At 40.4% G+C, this 27,255-nt stretch overlaps 1 protein-coding gene across 4 annotated transcripts in view; it reads right to left on the bottom strand.

Annotated features, from left to right (window-relative positions):
* Positions 1–1,205: 1,205 nt before the first annotated feature.
* The window catches only part of pip5k1ab (phosphatidylinositol-4-phosphate 5-kinase, type I, alpha, b), a 66,798-nt gene continuing 40,748 nt past the window's right edge, over positions 1,206–27,255 (bottom strand). For all 4 annotated transcript variants that reach the window (XM_060922018.1, XM_060922020.1, XM_060922019.1 and 1 more), the window contains 8 exons: positions 20,736–20,819; positions 20,391–20,439; positions 20,195–20,276; positions 17,063–17,230; positions 16,844–16,952; positions 15,018–15,080; positions 14,838–14,925; positions 1,206–4,884 (listed from right to left, as the gene is read on the bottom strand). In XM_060922018.1, coding sequence (XP_060778001.1) covers positions 4,882–4,884; positions 14,838–14,925; positions 15,018–15,080; positions 16,844–16,952; positions 17,063–17,230; positions 20,195–20,276; positions 20,391–20,439; positions 20,736–20,819 — 646 coding nt within the window. In that variant the 3' untranslated portion in view covers positions 1,206–4,881. The remainder of the gene's footprint in view (positions 4,885–14,837; positions 14,926–15,017; positions 15,081–16,843; positions 16,953–17,062; positions 17,231–20,194; positions 20,277–20,390; positions 20,440–20,735; positions 20,820–27,255) is intronic.

Here is a 27,255-nt window from a genome sequence, read left to right as displayed (position 1 = left end):
CCGTGGACTGTTATCGGAAGCAAAGCGAAGGAGGCGGCGCCGGGAGCGGAAGCAAAAGCGAGGCTGCAGAACCAGCCTGTTCACTAAGCTCAGAAAACAGCCACTCAAATCTCCACTGCTAAGCCTCTACCTCTCCAACGCCAGATCCATGTAAACAAGACGGATGATTTGGAATTACAGCTGGAATTACCTTATTCTATAATCGGCTGGTCAGTGCTATACTCAATACTTAAGTGACTTACCCATCCAATGAGGATTCTTGTTTACTTAGGTAGCTACAGGGAAAAGATTTCTGTAATGTGCTGCCATCTAGTGGACAGAAGTTGCATGGAACTGTGATATGCAGAGAGAAAACAGTCTCAATAATGTCTGGCTACCTATAATGTACCTGTTGAATGAGTCACCTTGTGACATTATTGAATAAATTGCCCCTCCTGAGAAAATTTTCAGGACCCGCCACTGGTCATCGTGCTGTAAGAATGCAACAACCATGCATGAACATGTTCTAATTAAAATGGCTGGTGAGTGCATACAATTCGGTTCACCATTCAAAATAAATGGACTAAAGAAAATCACTTTCAGACATGTTTATGCTTATTACACAGGGAAAGTGTGTTCCACTGAGCTCTAGCGCTGGGCCATTTCTGGGAAATAGCTTTGGTCATGGCGACAGCATGTGTACGTCAGCCTCAGTTCGGAGGCTTCAGTTTCAAAAACTGCAAAAGTAGAATAATAAAGTACAGACGCTTGACATATTTTACTCCTGTGATTTTTAAACTTGTTCATTTTTGGATTACACTTCATTTTTGTGGCTACTGCCTCAGTAAGTAATTAAAAAAAAAAAAATATATATATATATATATATATATATATATATATATATATATATATATATATATATATATATATATATTATATATATAATTATTTATTAACTGTATAGACATGGTGTCAGAAAACAATTATAAGTAGTAGCCACATATACCCAGAGGGTACCTATTTTTTTTTTTTCACAATATCTTCCTTCATTTCATCATGAATGCTACCAGGCGAGGTTTATTTTGCCTGGCAACACTTAAAAGAATGTTATTTTCTTCACCTGTGGTTTGATGTTACAGCTGACCTGTGTGCGCACACGTGCATGCGTGCGAGAGATGGGATGAATCTACACATGCCTCTGAAGAAAATAGGAAACTAAGCCACCAAAAAGTTTAAAAATTTATTAGCCTACTTAAAGTCTAAGAAAATATGAAGAAAAAAAAAACCCACCACCATATTAAATTGATAGGAAAGGCAGGTGATTAACATGATGGGGAAATGGGCAGGGGTGTTTGCGTGCTGCTTATATACAGTACATATACACATTATACACAAGCTGAGTAAAAATATAGGCAATCTTTCTACTCCTGAAACCGACATTCATGTTTATATTAAAAAAAACAAACCACAACATATAATGCCTTAAACACAACAGTGTACAATGTCAGACTTCCTTTGCCAGAAATGCAATTTCAAAAAATGATTTTCTGTTGCTTTACAGCATTCAAACAATTGTCTATGGTACACAGAATATTAGGTTTCACACTTACAATCACACAAGGTACAAAAAAAGGTTTCCTAATAAATAGTTACCAAAACATAAGCTGGCAGAAATGTAGTATTGCAATAGTTCATCTGGTAGTGTCTTTGTTGCCAGCATATTATCCTGTGTGAATTGTGCAAGACTGATGTGTCTGTTGTGCTGATTACTCACTCATCATTCACTTAACACAAATTTGAACCACACAGACACAAAGGAGTCTACAGGCACCGGTCATATGACTAGGTAATCCTGCCTTGATCAGGGCACTGGAGATCAGATCTCAAGAACAATATTAGAAGGAAAAAAAATTATTAATAATAATAATAATAATAATAATAATGGAAGCTGATAGGGTTGGTTGAAACTGAGTACACACAAGGCGTTACACTGCACACTGGAAAGAACAATGCAGTTAAAAGATACATGACCACAGTGCAAGAAACTTCAACCACTGGAGCACATTTTGCACTTGCTTTGTCAACAGGAAAATGCATAATCTTCAAATGTCATGTTACTCTGGTCAGAACATCAGAACACTGGTTATTTGTGGTTACAAGATTTCAGCCAGTTTAAAAATAAATAAATAAAATTAAATTTAAAAAACCCAACAAAAAACAACCCAACAGAACCCAAGACAAGTGAAACAATAGCAATTCCAGAAGAAAATGTTAGCATCATCCACTTTTGCAAATCCTGTTTAAATCTTTGAGCTCAGCTTAGATTTTAATCTCTCCTCCACACAGACAGCTTTTACAAAATCTTATTTGGCAAAATCAAAGATTCTCTTCTCAGAGTCTGGTGCACAGTTGACTGTATATATCACTGCATACCACACCCGTGAAAACATTTACTGTATTCAGTTAGGATCCTTTTGGATATCCAGCACCTCGGTGGCCAAAACTGGAACCACATAATCACATAAGTTCTGGCACTTGTGAAGGTGATGAAATTAATGACATTCAGTATCAGTTTTCAATTAAGGTTACAAAATAATTCACGTTTTATTCAACTCCAAGTTAAAACGTGCCTAACAAAATCATTAAGGTTAATTTTCAAGGCTCTTCATGTAACAAGACGTACTTAGAAAATTTCAGCTCTCTTACTGGCTTATGATGCATAGTGTGCATCTTTTTAAATGTAGAAGTTTAACTGGCATGGGAAAGGGGGGAAGAAGCAGCGAGCGAGAGAGATGAAACGATGCAGGAGAGAATAGTGAAGGTAACCTATCAAACAGATTCTGGAAACAACAGCAGTGTCATGTGATGCAAATTGCATCATTACCAATGACAGTGTATTTGAAAGAACAGGATGAAGCAGCAAGTTGGCCACTGTAAATTACCCCTTCATCAGCTGTGAACAGCACACCAGTTACTGTACTCAAGAGAACACTAGTGCGTTTCAATAACCAAACCAGTATAGTGCTTTTATCAATAAGAAAAGAAAGTCCCACCCTGTTAGTGCACATTCAAAACATACTCATGCACCTTCAGCCACTTGGTTTCTTGTGGAGCAGCTCAACTCTGCACTTCAAATAAAAAAAAAAAAAAACCGCACAAAATCAGAACACTTGGTCCCACACTGCACCTCATTCAAAATACCCCAAATCAAAAAGCACAATATAAAATACTTCCATGATGCATCGACACTGCCTTTAGTTTGAGCACACCACCATATATAGTCGCTATATACACCAAGATCTTGTTCCAATTTTGTCCCTGACCCGAAGGGGGGGGGACGACCAGAAGCAACTTCCTTCACACCTTTTGTGCAAAAAAACGCTCAACCCAAAAAAAAAAAAAATTAACTGGACAATTTTGATTAAATAGAGTGTGTGCTTCCAGAAAAAGGTTTGTTAGGATATAATGAAGGGGGAAATTAAGCACAAATGCACAAAGAGCTGAAATTTTTAAATGAGGTAATTAAATGAGCCAAAAAGTATTGTAATGATGACTGTTGCACTGAAATGACCACTTGCATAAGTAAATGTACCAAATGTAAGTAATTTCTGTATCCAGCAGAAATTAGCAGGCTCTTGTAAGAGTGCACACTTAGTGAAGCAGACATGAGGCATGCCAAGAAAGGAGAACAAATATAAACACGTTAATTTGTTAGTTTAGAATACATACTGCTTCATAAAAGCATAATTAGTCTTTATAATAATAGGTATGCAAACACACAAAAGTGAATAATATTTACAAAAATACAGTACAAAAATCAATGGACTGAAGGCCACTGGCATTAAAAACAAGCAAGCCCTGCTAATCCACTAATCAATAGACACTGTTGATTGGTCCGTTTAAAAGAATGGAAACACTTGAGTGACAAAAGTTTACAAGATCTTCAAATGCATATACAAATTAGGAGAGCCAAAGAGGAGAATAACAAAAAAAAAATTAACAGAAAATAAGTGACTGGCACAAAAACACTGATTAAGACACGAGCAGAACAGACAAGTACAAGAACAATATTTGCTTCTTCGTTTTTGTGAGGGGGGGAAAAAAAAAAAAAAAACTACCTTTTGGGTTGAATGTTGAACAGTCAAATAACAGGTAGATCTCAGTCACAACCCCATACACCCCAGGGCTAGAGGAACTAATTACTGAACAGGGCACACATCTTGGTTTGCTCAAGCATCCTTCTCTTAAAACAGTGTGTTTCTGCAGGTCTGAAGATGCATCATTCTGAAATAACCCTACAGTTAAACAGTAAATCACATGCCTGGTACACACAATACTGCAAAAGCAGATCTCTGTGGAGGAATCGTTTAGATCACCTTCATAAAGTAAAAAGCCCACAAGAGTATTTAACTAATACTGTCTGACATAAAAAGAGAGAGAGTGTTAACACACAGTATGAAATACCAATATAATTTGTTCACAAAGTCCTCCAATAACTTGCAAAAATAGAGCAAAGTCAGAACAGAATTTATATAGAATAAATAATTTCACCAGTCTTCTTTGTCAGTATATGTATGTACGAGCAACAACACCGTGTTTGAATGGAAAGACCAGAATCTGTGTGTTCATCAACAACGTGCAGTGCGAGACCAAAGACAACACTGAAGCTCAGGGAAGGAACTGTGTAGTCAACAGGTGGAGTTATAGCAGCATACCCTGTGTTGGAGAAAGAGTAGAGTGTCTATCGATCACACTCTTCTGCCCATATCCACTGGGGTATCACTCCAAAGGCTTGGAATTCCTTCCCCTCCTTCCCACGGCTTATCTAGTATTGATCGGAGGCTCTCGTTTATATGCATTTTTACGTCTCCCCCTTTTGCTGCATCACGGTTTCAGGCAGTCTTACTGTAAAACAGACAAAAGGTGTTAGCTCAACAAACTCCCATAACCCATGCAAGTTTAACAGTCAACTGGCAAATACTTTCAAAATACTGCTTCAACAGTGGAAAGGCACGCATTTGCACCTGTTTTGCGACACTGCTTTTATGTGCTTCAAATCAGTAACCACAGCAGTCAAATCAGCCACAGTTATGCAGAGGTTCTCAGGAACAAATTTTTCCACTTCAACAACTCCTTCCCCCCACCCCAATGTGCAAACACCATGTTTGTGTCTCACAAACGTGCTTCACATTTGTCAGACTGCTGCTAAAACGTGGCTGTTGTGAAAACTCGCCGATTACTACAACTTAATTACTACTACACTGGGCGACAATTTTTCAGAAGTTGTCTGCTTGGTATGAAATTTAGTGTGTTGAATTCAAATACGACAGTTAAAACAGCTGATTGGCTACGGCTTCCAAGATATTTAAGATGTCACATTTTATACTATGTACACTGTGTAGATAGTAATGTTTTAAGTATTAGTTGTAAACCTAGGTCTCTTCATGTGTTTATGGTTGGTTTACATGATATTTCACCTGTTCTCTTTATGTAACAGTAGAAAAATTAGCAAAAAGTTTATATAAATAAAATGTATTATGAACCAAATGGCAAAAAACAATTATGAATAAGTACTGAATAGGTTTAGTCCTTATTCAGTGTGTACTCGGTGCTTTTTGGCAGCTTGTCTCTTGTATTCATGAAACAGAGCATCTTGTCAAGCAAAGACTTAATTTCAAGTGCCTAGCATTGTACAATTTTTTTTTTTTGAGCCGATATAGGGCAATTTGTTCAGCAGACCGATGTAAGTTGACTTATGATTGCATCATCAGTGACTTCTAGGAATAACATCATCTATGATGCAATACCAGCTTCAGATTGCATCATTCATTTTTGCCAAAAAAAGTAAGTACTATTCAAACCCAATCAGAGTTATTTATAGGGCCAATCTTGAAAACTAGAGCCAATTAACAATTTTAAGTTTCATTTTTGTTCTCAGCAACCCAGAATTAGTAAAGTTGGACTATATTTCGGAAGCATTTTGGCTGTAGACCAGTGTTATTAATTTATAATTACTACTAATAATTGTTGTAGCAATGTGAGTTTCTGCAATTAGCACGTCATTGAAGGCTGTGATAAATGCTTAAAAGTTGGAACGATGGCTCAAACTTTTACAACTCCAATATATGCACAGAGTTCTTAGTTGACATTTTCATTAGTTTTTATTTCGCCTTTGCATTTTTCCCCCAGTTTAGTCTTTGTGATTTTAGCTGTATTTTTATTTTGAGGAACTGACTAAGTTTAGTTTAGCTTTAATGTCAGTTTTAGTTTCACAGCTGTTGCACAGCCATAGACCAGTGGTGAACCGTTACTATTAGAGGCGGGACTTCAGCTCAGCCAAAACTTAGCCAGACACACCAAAAAAAGCAACAGAGCAAAGGATTAGCGGCAGGCTGCCATGTAGCTCCATTGTGTGTAGTTGTCGATGTTCATTTTAAAAGTAACCAAGTAAATTACAGAGGGAAATGAATACTTAAGTGAAAAATAGTGTGTGTGTGTGTGTGTGTGTGTGTACACGTGCGTGCAAGAAGAATCTAGAGACAGAAATTTTAGTTTTTCAGGTCATTAGGCTGTGCTACTTGCTCTTGATAGCACTGGCTTGACTGCTTTAACATTCACTAACACTACTGATGAACACCACACTGGCTGGAAGGTGACTGCACTGCTGCGCTGACTCATGGTTAAGCTCGCACTGGCCTTCGAGAAGACAGAGGGTGATACATTTTGGGTCCCTCTCACTATAAATCAAAATCTGATTAAGTCATATGTCACTTCCTACATAAAACGCACACTGCCATGGCTTTCTGTCCCAGCAATGAAGTCCTAACCAGTGAGTGAGCCAACTCTAAACTCTTCTCTGCCTAGAGACAACAAAAAATAAAAATAAATAAATAAAACCACGAAGATGCCTCTTAATATTTTCAGGACAGTAACCAGTTAATTTCTAAGCAAATCTGATAGGAAATGAGGCCAAATTAGAATTAGAAGAGAATAATTATAATGAAATTATGAAAGAATGAAAGCAATTAATGAAGGAATTAATTTTATTTTCGAAGATGTATAAAAAAAAGTAACTATTTGTACATACAAAGGAAAGACAACGAGAAAGTGACAAAAAAAAGAATAAATAAAATAAAGAGCCAAGACATTACAAAACACCGCACATTGTTCGAAAAAGGAGTGGGAAGTACAATACTTTAATTTCCCACCCCTTTTTTAAGTACCCCGAAATCCAAACTACATTAATACACCTATAAAAATATATATCATATATACACTTCATGAATATCTATATAAATATATAATTACAAAAATAAATATATACTACATACAGTGGTGCTTGAAAGTTTGTGAACCTTTTAGAATTTTCTACATTTCTGCATAAATATGACCTAAAACATCAGATTTTCACACAAGTCCTAAAAGTAGATAAAGAGAACCCAGTTAAACAAAGGAGACAAAAATATTATACTTGATCATTTATTTATTGAGGAAAATGATCCAATATTACATATCTGTGAGTGGCAAAAGTATGTGAACCTCTAGGATTAGCAATTAATTTGAAGGTGAAATTAGAGTCAGTTGTTTTCAATCAATGGGATGACAATCAGGTGTGAGTGGGCACCGTTTTATTTAAAGAACAGGGATCTATCAAAGTCTGATCTTCACATGTTTGTGGAAGTGTATCATGGCACGAACAAAGGAGATTTCTGAGGATCTCAAAAAAGGCATTGCTGTTGCTCTTCAGGCTGGAAAAGGTTACAAAACCATCTCTAAAGAGTTTGGACTCCACCAATCCACAGTCAGACAGATTGTGTACAAATGGAGGAAATTCAACACCACTGTTACCCTCCCCAGGAGTGGTCGACCAACAAAGATCACTCCAAGAGCAAGGCGTGTAATAGTCGGCAAGGTCACTAAGGACCCCAGGGTAACTTCTAAGCAACTGAAGGCCTCTCTCACATTGGCTTATGTTAATGTTCATGAGTCCACCATCAGGAGAACACTTTACAACAAATGGTGTGCATGGCAGAGTTGCAAGGAGAAAGCCACTGCTCTCCAAAAAGAACACTGCTGCTCATCTGCAGTTTGCTAAAGATCACGTGGACAAGCCAGAAGGCTATTGGAAAAATGTTTTGTGGATGGATGAGACCAAAATACAACTTTTTGGTTTAAATGAGAAGCATGTTTGGAGAAGGAAAAGACTGCATTCCAGCATAAGAACCTTATCTCAACTGTGAAACATGGTGGTGGTAGTATCATGGCTTGGGCCTGTTTTGCTGCATCTGGGCCAGGACGGCTTGCCATCATTGATGGAACAATGAATTCTGAATTATACCAGCCAATTCTAAAGGAAAATGTCAGGACATCTGTCCATGAACTGAATCTCAAGAGAAGGTGGGTCATGCAGCAAAACAACGACCCTAAGCACGCAAGTCATTCTACCAAAGAATGGTTAAAGAAGAATAAAGTTAATGTTTTGGAATGGCCAAGTTAAAGTCCTGACCTTAATCCAATTAAAATGTTGTGGAAGGACCTGAAGCGAGCAGTTCATGTGAGGAAACCCACCAACATCCCAAAGTTGAAGCTGTTCTGTACAAGGGAATGGGCTAAAATTCCTCCAAGCCGGTGTGCAGGACTGATCAACAGTTACCGGAAATGTTTAGTTGCAGTTATTGCTGCACAAGGGCGTCACACCAGATACTGAAAGCAAAGGTTCACATACTTTTGCCACTCACAGATATGTAATATTGGATCATTTTCCTCAATAAATAAATGACCAAGTATAATATTTTTGTCTCATTTGTTTAACTGGGTTCTCTTTATCTACTTTTAGGACTTGTGTGAAAATCTGATGTTGTTTTAGGTCATATTTATGCAGATATATAGAAAATTCTAGAGGGTTCACAAACTTTCAAGCACCACTGTACTATATATATATATATATATATATATATATATACACACACACACTTCATAAATATCTATAAATATTTAATTACAAAATTAAATATATACTACATACCATATATACACTTCATAAATATCTATATAAATATATAATTACAAAAATAAATATATACTACATACCTATCCCTGCAAATATGAAGATATAAACTATCCCCATAAATAAATATGCCATATACTAAGTTAGTTCTAATATAACAAAATCAACCCTATTCTATTAAATCCCTCATCATCCTCCATTAACATACTTCCTCTTCTATATACTTGTTTAAAAATATTTTTGTACCTTTTTTTAAACAGATTTATATTTGCACTTTGTTTTATTTCTGTCTCCAGTCTGTTCCATAAAGTCACCCCACAGCTCGATACACACGTTTTTCATATTTGTTCGAACCTTTGGTTTTTTAAAATTTAGGTCTCCCCTCAGATTATATCCCCCCTCTCTCTCACTAAACATTCCTTGTATATTTTTTGGCAATAGATTATTTCTCACTTTGTACATTATTTGTGCTGTTCTGAATTTGACCAGATCCATAAATTTCAACGTGTGTGAGTTTATGAATAGTGAGTTTGTGTGATCTCTGTATCCTGTTTTGTTTATTGTCCTTATTGCTCTTTTCTGTATTGTACATATCGGCTGCAGAGTGGTTTTGGAGGTGTTTCCCCAGACTTCGACACAGTAAGTCAGATATGGTGAAAATAACGAGTAATATAGAGCATGCAAAGATTTGTAATCAAGAATGTTTTGTTTTCCACAGTATTGCCGAGCACTTTGCCAGTTTTGCTCGTACGTATCCTACATGAGGTTTCCAGCAGACTTTATGATCCAAAATCACACCAAGAAATTTAATTTCCTGTACCATTAAATTAAAGAATGAAAAATTAAATACAATGTTTGAAATGTTATGTTTGGCCTTCTCTGAAAGCCTAGAAGGCCCTGATGGTTCCCCACTGCCGCAGATACTCCATAATAACTAGGACACAAGCTGTTTACTTCAGGCACATTTAGACACCACATTGGTTTGCTGATTGTCATATTTTGATGTCAACTATATCGATGAAAATAGGTTTCTAAATACTGAAATAATGCTTAGCAATATTAAAAATATGATAGAGGGTGTGATCTCACTGTCTCAAACAGGAGTGACAACATTTGGTGAGCATGTTTTTCCATATGTTTATAGAGAGCGTGCACATGACGTCACGAGGTCACGTGATATTTGTTTATCTGCCATCTTGGACGGCATGGCCGCGCATAGAACTTAGACGAACACGTTCTAATTATCAAGTGTGTGGGAGTAGAACTTTCGAGAATGGTTATATCTTGTTCAGCATTTGGTTGTACCAATAGACAGGGCCAAAAGGAGGGCCTGTCATTTTATAGTTTCCCCGCAGACGAGGAGAGACATGCAAAATGGGTGTCCGCTGTGCGAAGAGAAAACTGGTACCCCAGTTCTACCAGCCGAATTTGTAGTGAACACTTCATATCAGGTAGGTGTAATCTTCTAATTCAATACTCCTAGTACATCTGTTAAGTTGATTTTCAGATTGAATGATAACTGCGTACTTAGAAACTAGACAGTACAGTGTTTGTGGCCGTTAGTCCGCTTGAGATCTAACGTTTAAAATGGCTATGCCTAGCCCTACTACCCTGGCCTAGTCTATGACAATGTTTTATCTTTTTGGCTCATATATGCCTTTGAAAGGCCAATCCATAGTATTTCACAAGTTCATACAAGGGTCCGCAGTGATGCAGACCTATTTGGCTCATAGCCTGACACACACTGACACAGGGGTGTCAGAAAATATTTTTTTAAATTTGTTTGAATATAGAAGCTGGACATATCTGTGACCCCTATACATTTATATCTGATATTGAATAATAATTCTGCACAGATAAAGATAGCGGTGATTTGTGATTTTTTTTTCCAGACAAAAACATACATATCTACAACCCCATCATTATCTGGAACTGAGTTCAGATTTCGAACATTCTTACGATAAAATGTCCTGCATAGTCTCTTTATGATAAACGTCTTAATGCCACTTACCCGTGAGGTTGACATTCTTCTTCGGAACCTTCCAGAGGTATATAGTTGGGATACCCATCCCGCAACAAAATATTTATAAGCTTCCAGGCTCTTGTAAGCTTTGAGGGCTTTGCCAGTGTAACACGATTCACGATTAACAAGAAAATTGTAAATGTCGTGGTAGGCCAGATCGGGCAAATTGCCGGCACCGCAGCTCCGAATTTCCCTGAACAAGGATTGCGGCAAGTTGTACGGATCTGCAATCCCCAACCTGGAACACTTTTCCACGTAACGCTGCCTCACGTCACCTTCAAGATGCTGAACAAACTTAGACAAGTTATCGCGCGATGTAGATGGAGTAGTTTCCGAATTTTCTTGGGGATTACTCCCTGGATCCATTACGCTTGCGCAAGGTAAACAATCCCGAAGCCGTCCAATATGGCAGAGTAAACACTGACGGGTCACGTGACTGCACATCCTCTATAGCCAACATGAAAGGAATCCATGTTTGCTCAACTAAACGAAACTGGATATTATGGCAGGTCAGACTATCACGTGCTTTCTTGTAGGTCTTCCTGATCACGAATTCTCCTTTGTTCTTTATAAATAAGCTTTATATTTTTAAGGCTACGTTCACACTGCAGGCTGAAGTGACTCAAATCCGATCTTTTCGCCCATATGTGACCTGTATCCGATCTTTTATTGACAATATGAACGACACAGATCCGATTTTTTCAAATCCGACCCAGGCCGTTTGGATATGTGGTCCTAATTCCGATTCCTATCCGCTCTTTTCATATGCGACTTCAGTCTGAACTGCCAGGTCGCTTTCATCCGACTTACACGTCATCAACAAGCCACAAACGTCACTATTCTGCGCTGAAGTAGGCGGCGGGTCTCTCAAAAAAAGTTACAACATGGCGCATAATCACGGCCGCAGATAGAGGGTGGGACTCATCCCACCCAGATTTAAATTCACCTCGTTCGGTCCCCCCCACTTATAGGGAGGAAAAAACGTCTATGCTGTCTTTCTTTGCATAAGGCAAACCTCACGGAAAAATCAAAAGACTAATTACCATTCGGTTTATTGAGGTGCACAGCAGTGTATACATAGTTGCAACAACTCACATAAAACAAAGACTGATATTCGGTTGGTTGAGCTGTGCAGACTGCACAGGTTGCGAGCTCGAGCTTGGTTGCTATGGTAACCCACAACAAGTTTGACAGGCATATCGGGGTTGGGGTTGGTTTGCTGGCAGCTTTGTCCCCCCCAGTTTTTTGTCCCCCCCAGTTCAAAAAACGTATCTGCGCCCCTGCGCATGACATCAATGCGAGGGACGCTTCGGGCTGTGAAGGCTCTGAATCTTCTCAATGGAAGGACGCAGAGGTTAGGGAGCTGATTTCCATTTGGGGGGATACAGCTATTCAAGCTAGATTGGATGGGTCATACCGCAACCGGGCGGTTTTACTTCCGTAAACACTGGCCATGCTCACTGCGTGTGACGTCGTCGTATCCTGCAATGCGCATGCGGAACACTTTTAGGTCGCTTTTCGTTCATACTGAGGATCACATACAAGTCGCATATATTTGTTAATGTGAACGACCTCACAAAAAAATCGGATTTCACAAAAAAATCGGAACTGAGCATTAAGCCTTGCAGTGTGAACGTAGCGGAAATGTCACCAAGTGTTGCTTAATTTAAATTGATTGTAAATAAATGGTGTTTGCTTGTCATCTTGGTTGTGGCATCATCGCAGATAACATTTAAATCTGTTTTTGAGTGAGATGAAAACAGGGGAATTGTCTTGCTTAACATGTCTTGAAGAGGAAAATGAAATTAAAAAAAGCCGACTTTACCTGTAATTTTATTTAATTTTAGTTCTTGTTGCATTGTCATTGTAGTTTTTAATGTTTTTTTGAAAACTGTCATTTTTATTTCAATTAACGAAATTCTTTTTTCATGGTTCGTTTAGTCTGAGTTTTCATTAACTATATTAACCCTGACGCACGCACACAGTAGAGTGACTCACACTGTACACGGTTGTGCGCACACAAGCTGGGACAAACAGAAAACAACCGCGCAAAGAATGCAAGTAAGGAAAAAGTGGTGCTTAAAAGTAAGGCACTTGTGTACATGGTATTTAAAGGAGATGACCATTTCATTCCTAAGTTTTTTTTGTGCGACTTGTCAGGCATTAGTGACTGCATTGCAGGTCCAATTTATTTAAAAAAAAAAAAAAAAAAAGTTACTTAAAATAAACTAATGCATGAGTAGTTTTTAACTCTTGCTAGAGTGTATATTTGCCACTTTGCAATAAGCTTTCTTCTTCCACATTTCTTTCCACTGTGACTTATTCTTAAATCGAATGCACAACATGTAGCGCAAACTGCCATTTTGATATTACTTTGCTCTTGGCAACAAATTATTTTGAAAAAACATTTGCAGTACCGATATCTACGAGGGGCGTTCAATAAGTAATGCCCCGACCCACTTCCAGTTGTCTGATCCAGCTGAAATTTTGCATGTGCAATGATTTATCTCTCTATGGGTTATGTGGCAAATTACAGCTCTGAACTAATTGTGGTTTCTGATTTACACGTGTTTGAACTGAGTCAGGTGTGAAATGGAGCCTATTGAGTGTCGCGCAGTGATCCGGTTTTTGTATTTGAAAGGATGCACACCACAGGAGACTTTTGATGAAATGAAAGAAACTTATGGTGATAATGCCCCATCATATGACCTTGTAAAATGCTGGCATCGTGAATTCAAACATGGCCAGAAGTCTGTGGAAACAGCTCCCAGACCTGGTCACTCCCCTTCTGCCATTGATGAGGCATCTGTCCGTCAAGTTGAGGCTGCCATTTTGGAAGATCGGCACATTACTATTCGCCAAATAGCCCAAGAGGTCAAGATTAGTACAGGGTCTGTGGAAACTATCATTCATGACCATTTGCATATGCATAAGGTGTCTGCCAGATGGATTCCCAGGTTGCTCACACCTTTCCAGAAGCGAGAACGCGTCGAGTGCTCGAGGATGAATTTGGAGATGTGCCAAGAAGATGAGTCAAAGTTTTTCAAAAGACTGATTACACAGGATGAAACCTGGGTCCATCACTATGATCCAGAGACCAAAGCCCAGTCAATGCAGTGGAAGCACTTGGACTCACCACCTCCAAAGAAGGCAAGGGTGCAGCCCTCCGCTGGCAAGGTCATGCTCACAGTCTTCTGGGACCAGGACGGAGTAGTGATGACAGATTTCCTGGCAAAGGGTACCACAATTACAGGAGCCTATTATGCTTCACTTTTAAGGAAATTAAGAGAAGCTATCAAAATCAAGAGGCGGGGCAAGATCAGCAAAGGTATCCTCCTCCTGCAGGACAACGCTCCGGTCCACAACTCGCTTGTCGCCAGATCAGAAGCACGGGAGTGTGGCTATGAAATCCTCCCCCATCCTCCCTACTCTCCTGACCTTGCACCCTCTGACTTTCACCTCTTCCCAGCCATGAACTTGTTTTTGAAAGGAAAGCGTTTCCCAGATGATGCAGCCTTGATTTCTGAAGTCATGTCATGGTTGGAGGACCAACCTGGGGTGTTCTACAAAAACGGTCTCCAGAGCTGCATCAAACGATGGGAGAAATGCAGAACTCTGGGTGGTTCCTATGTAGAGAAAGACTAATAACTGTGCCAAGTTTCGTTGCTCTACTGCTATGGGAAGTGGGTCAGGGGCATTACTTATTGAACGCCCCTCGTACCGACACACATTTTCTTACTCCATATAACCTTAGTCTCAGCTTTATTGCATACAGGTGGTTTTGATGTAAAGGAATCAACAATATTCAGAAGTTAGAATTAAACTTACAAAACAAATGTTGGTCTCTGGGATGATGTCTTTGAGAGAAACGGCATCTTCATTACCCATCTGTTCGTCGACAGCTTCAGCTCCCAAACTAAGAGAAAAAGATTGGGAGAGTAGCAAGCCTTTTAATTATCATGCAGTGAAGCATAGCGTCAACAACAAAGCATGTGAGTTCAGCTTTACCTGGGGAAAGTGTTACTATCAGGTTCTGTGCTTGCAGATTTGTGCACTTCAACCCCTACTGACCTATAAACAAACACCACAATATAACAATGAAAAATAAATAAATAAATAAATAAATAAATACACTACCGTTCAAAAGTTTGGGGTCACTTTGAAATGTCCTTATTTTTGAAAGAAAAGCACTGTTCTTTTCAATGGAGATCACTTTAAACTAATCAGAAATACACTATACATTGCTAATGTGGTAAATGACTATTCTAGCTGCAAACGTCTGGTTTTTGGTGCAATAGAGATCTTGCATGTGACGTCACAGCCGATCCAGATTGTAACAGACGCCATCTTGGTCAAACGCCATATTTCCGCCTTCTACTTCTACCTTTTCTTCTGGAAAACCCTACTATATACAATTCTTCTACAACGGCTGCAGCTACAAGCTCTCCCTACCTGTGCACGTTTATGTTTTTTGTGTGCATTTCTGCGTGTTGTTCGTCTGTACCGGACTTCAATATCCACTACAACTGTATGGACTTACTGGACATTGGTTTCCAGCAGAAAATGATGGTTTGTAGCGATTTCCATCGCATGCACAACATTCCGGACAAGATAGCGAGACCAGCGGGGTCTCCGTGGATTGTTATCGGGTCTGGCAGGCGAAGGAGGCGGCATCGGGAGAGGAAGCAAAAGCGAGGCTGCAGGCAGAGCCTGTTGACTAAGCTCAGAAAACAGCCATTCAAATCTCCACTGCCAAGCCTCTACCTCTCCAACGTCAGATCCATGGTAAACAAGACGGACGATTTGGAATTACAGCTGGAATTACCTTATTCTATAATCGGCTGGTCAGTGCTATACTAGATACTACTGATACATCTAGTATCAGTACTAGTAATACTTAAGTGACTTACCCGTCCAATGAGGATTGTTATTTTCTTGTTTACAAGATGCCACATCTGAGGGCGGCTGACAAATCCTGAATTTCTGTAAAGATAACTGTCCAGAGATTTATAAGCACGCAGTGCTTCACCACTGAACAGCGAGGGAAAATTAATGAGGTAATTATACACGTCTGGGTATTCCGCTGGCAGTTCCATATCCACTGACACGGTCGTGAAAACTACATCCGGTAAGCCATAAGGGTCACTAATCTGTAGGTCGTTTATTTTAGACATGTATCTAGTTATCTGTTCATTAGAAAAATGAGCCGTGTAGTCCGTCGGTTGAAATTTATCCATTTTGTACACGAGTGCAGCAGTATTCAGCTGTGTTTTTTACCAACAAGATGGCGGCTGTGTACTTTCCGGTCACGTGACTGCAAGCTCTCTATATCTACATAGGCGTATAGAGGCCCATTTCCAGCAACTCTCACTCCAGTGTTCTAATGGTACAATGTGTTTGCTCATTGCCTCAGAAGGCTAATGGATGATTAGAAAACCCTTGTACAATCATGTTAGCACAGCTGAAAACAGTTGAGCTCTTTAGAGAAGCTATAAAACTGACCTTCCTTTGAGCAGATTGAGTTTCTGGAGCATCACATTTGTGGGGTCGATTAAATGCTCAAAATGGCCAGAAAAATGTCTTGACTATATTTTCTATTCATTTTACAACTTATGGTGGTAAATAAAAAAGTGAGACTTTTCATGGAAAACACAAAATTGTCTGGGTGACCCCAAACTTTTGAACGGTAGTGTAAATAAATAAATAAATAAATAAATTTATTATTATTTCTCAAGGTTAAAATTGAGAGAGAGACATTAAATTAAAAAAAATAATAAAATAAAAAATAAATAAAACCCGTGTTAAGATACAGAACGAAGTGAATGTATTAATACCTGATGGGGGGTACTGAAGGATTTGGCATATCCGTTGCTTCAACTTCACTCAAGGTTCCAGACTGGGGAGGCATGCTCGGGAGGAGGTCAGGTCTGCCTGACTGCATACCTGGACAATAATTAAACAGATACACTTAAAAATAACTGCGCGTGCCAGTACAACCTACGTTTGAAAAGGTACTGAATTTATTCCATCACATCATTTCTCTCCTTTCTCACCAATTTCAACATCTGTGTCAGGCTGGGATAAGTGGGAACGATAAACGAGTCGAGGATCAAGAAGCATGTGGCTGCTAGACTGGGCACTCGGTAAAGCAGTGCCCATGGGCAGCTTCCTAGCCACACTCTGACAACCTGCACGGCCCTTCTTCGACGGTGAGGACTTCACTGGAGACAGAAAGAAAGAAACAAAGCACACATACAGCTCACATTTTTCAATAGACAGAGCAGATTACAAGATATACAGTTCCAGTCAAAAAAACGTTTGGACACACCTAATTCAATGGGTTTTTTCTTTATTTTTAAGACAGGGGTTTTCAACCTTTTCTACTTTAAGGCCCACCTATCCATACTTGTAATGAGTCGGGGCCCATTAAAAAGATCCCCAATTATTTTGGCTCATCGAGTCGATTAGAATCTAATAAATCTATACAGTACAAGGAAACAAAAAGACAATAGACAACAGCACACAAACAGTGAACACAAGATGTGCAATGAACCAAGGGAAGAGGTAGATTTTCAAAAGTGCAAATTAAATCCTTAACAGAGATACACAGAGCCTTTATTTTAAAATAAATTTGAGTGGATAGTATCTCCATCCTTGACTCTTGTATGCTGCATAAATGGGAATAAAAAAATAAATTTTTTTTTGAGAGTTAAAATCGACCGCAAAGTTGGCATTCGAGCTGCCCCGCTGAGCCAGCCGGCCCTGAATGCGTGACGTCACAGCGGGAACCGGTTTTAAGGCCGAGGCCTTTGACAGCTATAGACCAAAGTCATATAAATAAAAATTTATGGTTAAAGTAAGAAATACCGTTACCGACTTGCTCAACTGATTTGACTTCATTGATTGTGGGTTGACTCTCATTAAAACAGGATAGGTGTTATAACTTATGCAACATACATGTACATGCATGCATTTTTCACTGATAAAACGTAAAAGGCTAATTAAATAATCAGATGAACTGAGACAAATCACATTCTGAAGCAAATTAAATAATCTTATACCGGTAACTTAAACACACAATACAAGGTAAACGTGTTTGGTTTTTTTATCCAAATAAGAGTCAGAGTTTACCCGTCTGTGTTCTCCCTTCTTGAAGGCCGACTGTTTCTAAAACAATCTGACTTTCAGTTGTTCGTTCAGTTCTCTGTTCATTCACTTCTTCCACATAAGGGCGAGATGGCAGAGATATCCAGTTTAGAAATAAGACGGCTGGTCCACTCATTCACTTTTCTTCAAACTGTGTACTCCGCCATTACTGTGCGGCTCAGGCAATTACTAAAACCCAGGATGGAGCAGGACGTCACCGGTTTTAGCAACAACTGCAGGGAGGTCACTGCCCGAGCGATAATACGTCCCATCCCGTTCCATCCCAGGTTTTAGCAACAATCCTCGGCTCACTCCGGGAGAACTGGTGCAACTGAACTCTCTTTCCTTTAAAATAAAAATACTTTCCTTTTCTTTTCCTTTAATTGTTGGTACTGCACCCTCTTTCAATACGGGCTTATAGCCAACGCTCCTCAACAGATCAGAGGTCTCGTACGAGTCTTCAGTAAAATGTACAGAGCAGAGGAGAGACCACTTCGTAGGCGCCCAATGTGCCCATGAACTTCTCGCAAAACGCGTCCAAATCTTTGCAGTTTGAACAGTCTTGGACCATAAATGCAACATAAATCCACCTTCTGTCCTGTTGCTGCACCCGCCAGCAACACATCTACATGGCATGGTGATAAATTAGCTCAAAATAGAGGATCGGAGTTGCAGTCAGCTCTGTTTTTTAGTATAGCGGAAATGGCGATGAGACCGATAGACTTCCTGCTATGACGTTACGGACATCAAAGTCATTCACTCAGACCGCTACCTACATGAATCACTTTAATCGTAAAAATTACGATATTAGATTTGTTACTGAAACTAGCACCAAAACGTTGCCGGAAATCGTCGTGAGTTATCGTTAGCATAAATATTGAAGAAAGCAATGACGATTTCCGTTATCACAGCTGCAACTAATTTTGCGATGAGCGTTACCAAAAGATGCTGGCGGGCGGTCGGTCGGTCCTGCCTGCTTGTGCCACCACAAGCCTCGCCTCGCGCCGACCCCTACCCCCCGAAATTTTCTCAACGGATTTACAAGTTTCACAAAGATGACATTTTCAGCGGGAAAAACTCGTAATTCCGCAGATCCGCAGAAAATTCTCATCCCTGATTTTTGGAAGATAGTGTGTTTGCTGGTGGTTGAGAGACAACAGGAGGGTCAACACTGAGGGTATCATTCTCATCAGAGGAGGATGGCTCATAATCAGGGTCCTCCTCAACATCATCGTCGTCTGTCTCAGACACATTTTCCTCGACGTCACTTTCATGGTCAAAGACATGTGACAGCACCTCACTGACAGAAAACCTTTCCTTAGATGTCATTTGCAGTTGAGAGGGAGCAGAAAGAGAAAGCACACAGAGCACCAAGAGAAATGGTTTAAAAGGCTGCTGTGCAAGCTTTTATATGTTTGCTCCACCTCTTTGTTGTGTGAAGTATCAATATGTTTTTGGCAGGAACCATATTTTCCCGGCCCCATAGTGTGGGAAATATCAAATTTCTCATGAGAATGATGTTTTCCCCTCCCCTGTGTCGTGTGAACTATCAGTGGTTCTCGCACTGCTACAGTTATAGTTATGTTAGGGCCCTAAAGCCTTTGAAGACTATAAAATCGCATGTTATAGTGACCTCAGTATCATCTAAAACAAATGTGTGTAAAATGTTGATATTTCTTATGTTTTATACAGCTAAAACAGCCTGGGGTCAAATTGACCCCAAAGAACACCGATGCATACAACATGTGTACAGGAAATTGAAAACATATCATCATGTTAATTTTATGCTTACCCAGTTGTCCCCATTAAATTAGGAAAAGTCATTAAATATGAAGCAAAAAAGTGTCAATCATATATTTAGAGATGTTAAACATTGAATGGGGTTAAATTGACCCCAAATATAATAGTAGGGTTAAAAAATAAAAAAAAAATAAAACACCTGAAAAATCCATGAATATGTAGGTGTCTCCAAACTTTTGACTGGTAAAGTATGTGTTAAGTGAATGGTAACCAAGTGAATTCAGATCACTGAGACCTACGTGTTTTCCGAAATACTGTGTTGCACATGAAGCGCTGGAATCGCTCTGCATAGAAGCTTGGTCGATGAACAGAGACAGTGTCCTGGAAAATGAATTTAGGGTAGAATAGTCACGGGGCCATGGTGTTTTAAATAGCATCGTGTTACAATCTTAAATCAAACTGACACAAGGAAAAAAAAACTGTGTAATATCTTACCCCATCGTGAACCAGGGCTTTCCAGGAATGCTCCAACTTCTTGACAAATCTACATAGACACATTTCCAAACACACGGCAAGTTACAGCAAAGAAATATACAATAGAAACGTAAAAGCATTGTATGTTTCGTATGTAATTATCATCCTTGCACAAAGTACCATTTAAAACTACAAGCTGCTGCTCTGATCTAGCAAGTGAAAGGTTTCCATTTTGCAACTTCTCTGCTGATTCCACTAATAAAGTAACACGACTATCATTAGCTTCATAATGTTCCGAATTACTTCACTGGATAGCCTAGAAAATCTTTACCATACAGCTACAGTGCGCATGGGGAGTCAAGTTACCTGTATGACTGTAGAATGTCAATAATGCCGATGTAAACCAGTAGCCGCTCTCCTTTACTGTTTCGAGCTGGGATACCTCCCCACCTAAACAGACAAATAGATAGAAAAGTAATACCCTGATCTGCAAAATCCTGCACGTTTAGACTAAAGCTAAATACATTAGTAAGCCCACCAAGAAAGTGCAAGTTTCAATGTGCCACCCAGTCCTGTGTTTTGTTTGCACAGAAGCCTAACTGACTAGGCTAAAATGTGGCACCTAGCATAAACTAAACAGTTATGGCCCTTTTCCACTACCTTTTTTCAGCTCACTTCAGCTAGCTTCAGCCCGACACGGCTCGCGTTTCGACTACCTCAGAACAGCACGACTCAGCTCGCTTCAGCCCTGCTCAGCCCCCAAAACTCGCACGGTTTTGGAGTGGGGCTGAAGCGAGCCAAACCGAGCCCAGTGGGGCTAGGGGCGTGAGGAGACACTCCCCTGTGCACTGATTGGTGAGGAGGAGTGTCCTCACATGCGCGCACACGCCCCGCGAGCACGCTGGGATCTGTAAACACCATAAACCCAGAAGAAGAATAATTACGAATTACGAGAATTTCTGAAGCCTTATGCACCTCGCCTCATCTATACACTCTTGCCAGTATCTATTGGCGTTGTCGGTGACAACAAGCCACAGCACCAAGACCAGCAACACTAACGACTCCATGTCCTCCATGTTTATTGTTTACTATCCGGGTCGTGAGACTAACGCTTAAAAGATCGCTGATGTCACTGTTTGCGCCGCCTAACGACATCATGTGACGTCCACCCACTTTCGCTAACTCCACCCAATGTGTCCACCCACTTCCAGCCAGCACGGTTCAGCACGGTTCAGCGCGGTTGTAGTCGAAATGCAACTCCAACAGCCCCGCTCAGCTCGACTCAGCCCGACTCAGCACGGCACGGCTCAGCCCAACTCAGCCACGTTGGTAGTGGAAAAGCGGCATTAGTTAGCTAGTTTAGTGCATTAATACAGACTAGCAGTAATGAACAAGTACAGTGGAGGAAATAATTATTTGATCCCTTGCTGATTTTGTAAGTTTGCCCACTGGCAAAGATATGAACAGTCTAATTTTAAGGGTAGGTTTATTTTAACAGCGAGAGAGAATATCAAAAAGAAAATCCAGAAAATCACATTTTATAAAATATATAAATTGATTTGCATTTCGTTGAGTGAAATAAGTATTTGATCCCCTACCAACCATTAAGAGTTCTGGCTCCCACAGACCAGTTAGACACTCCTAATCAACTCGTTACCTGCATTAAAGACAGCTGTCTTAAATTGACACCTGTATAAAAGACACCTGTCCACAGAATCAATCAGACTCCAAACTCTCCAAACATGGGCAAGACCAAAGAGCTGTCTAAGGATGTCAGGGACAAGACTGTAGAGCTGCACAAGGCTGGACTGGGCTACAAAACCATAAGCAAGAAGCTGGGTGAGAAGGAGACAACTGTTGATGCAATAGTTCGAAAATGGAAGAAATACAAAATGACCATCAAATCGACCCCGTTCTGGGGCCCCACGCAAGATCTCACCTCGTGGGGTATCAAGGATCACGAGAAAGGTGAGAGATCAGCCTAGAACTACACGGGAGGAGCTTGTGAATGAGCAGCTGAATAAGGCAGCTGGGACCACAGTCACCAAGAAAACCACTGGTAACATTACGCTGTAATGGATTAAAATCCTGCAATGCCCACAAGGTCCCCCTGCTCAAAAAGGCACATGTGCAGGCCCGTCTGAAGTTTGCCAATGAACATCTGAATGATTCTGAGAGTGATTGGGAGAAGGTGCTGTGGTCAGATGAGACCAAAATCGAGCTCTTTTGCATTAACTCAACTCGCCGTGTTTGGAGGAAGAAAAATGCTGACTATGACCCGAAGAACACCATCCCATCAAGCATGGAGGTGGAAACATTATGCTTTGGGGGGTGTTTCTCTGCTAAGGGCACAGGACTACTTCACCGCATCAACGGAAGAATGGACGCGGCCATGTACCGTAAAATCCTGAGTGACAACATTCTTCCCTCTGCCAGGACACTGAAAATGGGTCGTGGATGGGTCTTCCAGCACGACAATGACCCAAAACATACAGCCAAGGCAACAAAGGAGTGACTCAAGAAGAAGCACATTAAGGTCATGGAGTGGCCTAGCCAGTCTCCGGAACTTAATCCCATAGAAAACCTATGGAGGGAGCTGAAGCTCCGAGTTGCGAAGCGACAGCCTCAAAACCTTAATGATCTAGAGATGATCTGCAAAGAGGAGTGGACCAAAATTCCTCCTGACGTGTGCACAAACCTGGTCATCAACTACAAGAAACGTCTGACCGCTGTGCTTGCCAACAAGGGTTTTGCCACCAAATACTAAGTCTTGTTTGCTAGAGGGTTCAAATACTTATTTCACTCTAAGAAATGCAAATCAGTTTATATCTTTTATATGAAGTTATTTTCTGGATTTTCTTTTTGAGGTTTTGTCTCACAGTTAAAATAAACCTACCATTAAAATTATAGAATGTTCATTTCTTTGTCAGTGGACAAACTTACAAAATCAGCAAGGGATCAAATAATTATTTCCTCCACTGTACATGAATTCCCAGAGAGGAGACAATTGCGAAGCCACAGTCTTTATTTGTTCCTTATAACGTCTTTGATGCAACACATTTCTGAGCTTGACAAAAAGTCACCAGAGAACATTGTGACCTCTGGTGCTCAAAATATTATTTGAGTCTGGCATCCATTTTCTCTCTCAATATGTTTAACTGTGAGGGAAAGTAGTGAGATTTTTTCCCCTTTATTTTGCTTGGCTTTATCAGTATTTCCATATGCCTGTGTGCCCCTGATCCTGAAAGATGTCCATCATCGGTACATAAATAATCCACCAAGTACCTTGGATAGCGATAGATAAATGAAAAAAGACAATGGATATAGAGGACGAAACTGCGAGAATTGATGGATAAAGAAGAATGTAGCTCCCAACAGGGCAATTAGTCTTACTACTGTATTTTATTATTATTATTATAATCCTTTTGTTGTTGATGCTCCTTGTTGGTCTGTTGTAAAATGTTAAAACTGAATAAAAACTAAAGTGAAAAAAAAAATCCACCAAGTAAAATCATTTAACCATCAGTCAGTGCAGCAGACATTGAGATTTAGACTATGATTACAACATCAAAGTTTGTTGCATCACCATGAGGTGGTACTATATTTAAACATGCAGATCAAATGGAAACTTTTGCTTGGAAAAAGTCAGTAGGGTTTATTTCCTTTTGTTGGTTGTTAAACATTTGTCTGCTAGGCAATTATGAATTAAAAAAATAATAAAATAAAAAAAAAAAAAAAAAAAAAACACACACCCCATACACAAATTTGCTTCTCAAACAGACAATACGGGCCAAATTTCTGGGAAGGTCACTGCTGTGGGTAAAAAATAAAAATAAAAAATAAAAAATAAAAAAAAAACAACTGGGGGGGGGGGGGGGGGGTTATGTAGTGAGCTCATGGGTAAAATGAGGGGGGGAGAAGAAGGGGGGGAAAAAAAAAAAAAAAAAAAAACACACTTCTCCACTGCACCATTATTTACGTCATTACTGCCGCACAATTAAAACATGCCAGATCGGTCAGCTTGTGGGTTTTCAAATTAATAAATACATGCGTGTATTTTTGTGATACATATTATACTGAGCGTATTTCCCACATTAATAAATACAAAAGTTCTTTGTGTCTGCTGCATCTTTCAGTTCTTTTAAATCAAGGCTGAACACTCTTCTTTCCCGCTGCCTTTGAGGCTTTTGGTTAATTCCTCGCTCTGCACTGTAACTTTTACTCTTGCATTTTATCGGTCATTCTATTTTATTTTCTATCCTCTTACCATTTTTAAATTGTACTTAAATGTCCATTTATAATGCGTTTCTTCCTCCATCCATTCACCCCAACACTTTTTTTTTCTTTCAGTGCGACTGCAATGCATGATGGTATATATTACTTGGTTAGTGACCATTGGTTGTACACTACTTTTCATGATGCATTGTGGGATACTTTGAGTGCACTATATAGGGTGCAATAATTCACTATGGACCCTTTTCACGTGACGTCACGACAAACGCGGCCGCCATTTTGGACATGTACTACCAGTAGTTTACCACAGCCAACATTGAGGAACGGCAGCAAAGAAAGTTTTTACTTTCAGCAAGACTTCCATCATGCCACTATATTGTTGTGTACCTGGATGTAGTAACCATCAACAAACAAGGCAAGGGTTATCGTTTTATCGGATCCCGGTAGATGCTGACTGACAGAGAAGATGGATAGCGGCATACCAACGCTTGTGTAGTGACCACTTTGTTGGAGGCAAGACGAATAAAATTAGCCAGAAAAGGCATTACATTGCTGTTACCATTCCATTCTAGTTTACTGTAATTATGATCTGGCAGCTATTTACACCGGATCCAGTGTAAATAGCTGCCAGAGCCAACGTCCGAGCTAGCGAGCTAGCGCTGGCTCCGGCCGGGCGCGAGCTAGCGCTGGCTCCGGAACCTCGGACGTTGGCTCCGGCAGCTATTTACACTGGATCTGGTGTAAATAGCTGCCAGATCATAATTACAGTAAACTAGAACGTCCGAGCTAGCTCGCTAGCGCTGGCTTGCTAGCGCTGGCTCGCTAGCTCGGACATTGGCTCCGGGAGCTATTTACACTGGATCCGGTGTAAATAGCTGCCAGAGCATAATTACAGTAAACTAGTAAATACAGTTTTCTGCATCTCGCTCCTTTTTCTTTTATGTTTGTCGCCTTCCTCGCATTCAAACCGATTCGAGCCGAAGTCCACTACATGTCCAAAATGGCGGTCGCTGTTACGAAGGTCACGTGACTGAAAAGGGTCTATACATTCGGACAGCGCTACAAAATGGCGAACTCGCTATATAGTGAGTAGTGTGATTTCAGACAGGGTTTGTCTGCCTCAATCAGGACTGCATGTATGAATAATCATCATCTTTTGGCTGCTCCAGTCCCGATTAGGGGTCGCCACAGCAGATCTTTTGTCTCCATTGCTCCGTCTTCCGCATCCTTCTCTACCACACCTGCCACTTTCATGTCCTCTCTCACCACATCTATGTATCTCCTCTTTGGCCGTCCTCGTTTTCGTGTGCCTGGCAGCTTCATCCTCAACATTCTCCTTCCAACATGCTCTGCATCTCTTCTCAGGATGTGCCCGTACCATCCCAGTCTCAGCTCTCTTCGCTTAATTCCCAAGCTCTCCACATGTGCTGTCCCTCTGCTGTGCTCGTTCCTTATCCTGTCCAACCTCGTCACTCCCATCGCAAACCTTAACATCCTCAACTCCACCACCTCCAACTTTGCCTCCTGTCTTTTCGTTAAGGGTACGGTCTCCAATCCATACATCACAGCTGGTCTCACTACTGTCTTATACATCTTACCTTTCACTCTTGCTGGGACTTTCCTATCACAAATGACTCCCGAAATCCTTCTCCAACTGCTCCACCCTGCCTGCACTCTCTTTCTCACCTCACTATCGCAGCCCCCATTTTCCTGCACAGTTGACCCCAGGTACTTGAATTCACCAACTTTCTTTACATCTGCTCCTTGCATCTTCACTACACTCATCCCCATTCTCATCGATGCACATGTATTCTGTTTTGCTACGGCTCACCTTCATTCCTCTTCGTTCCAATGCATACCTCCATCTCTCCAAACCCAACTCAACCTCCTTTCACCACATATCACCCGCAAACATCATGTTCCATGGTGACTCTTGCCTCACTTCATCCGTCAAGCTATCCATCACTATGGCAAACAAAAAAGGACTCAAAGCAGATCCCTGGAGTCCCACCTTCACCTTGAACCATTCAGTCGCTCCAACTGCACACCTCACTGCTGTTTCACTGTTCTCATACACGTCTTGCACCATTCTGATATACTTATTCACTCCACTCTTTCTCATACAATACCATAACTCATCTCTCGGCACTCTATCGTATGCCTTCTCCAGGTCTACAAACACACAATGTATTTCTCTGGCCTTCCCTGTACTTCTCCATTAACATTCTTAGAGCAAAAATTGCATCCGACGTGCTCTTCCTTGGCATAAACCCGTACTGCTGTTCACAGATTGAGAATAGAGGTAGCAATCTCGCCTCCAATACCCTTTCCCATAGCGTCATGGTGTGGCTCATCAGTTTTATCCCTCCAATTACTGCAGCTCTGTACATCTCCCTTATTCTTGTATATTGGGACTAGCACACTCTCCATTCATTTGCATTTTCTAATTCTCTAGGAGCTTATTAAACAAATCTCGTTAGGAACTCCACAGCCACCCCACCCAAACATCTCCAAGCCTCAATCAGGATACCATCTGGTCTGACGCTTTCCCAGTCTTCATTCTTTTCATGGCTGCCCTCACCTCATCCTTACTAACCAAGTCTACTTCCTGATTTGCTGTCTCCAATGAATCTGACCTTTTCTCTCTTGGATT

The sequence above is a fragment of the Neoarius graeffei genome, chromosome 5 (genome assembly GCF_027579695.1).
Source record: "Neoarius graeffei isolate fNeoGra1 chromosome 5, fNeoGra1.pri, whole genome shotgun sequence".
In the NCBI taxonomy this organism is placed as follows: Eukaryota; Metazoa; Chordata; class Actinopteri; order Siluriformes; family Ariidae; genus Neoarius; species Neoarius graeffei.
Note: the sequence above shows the minus strand (reverse complement) of the source record. Positions and strands in the feature narration are given on the sequence as shown.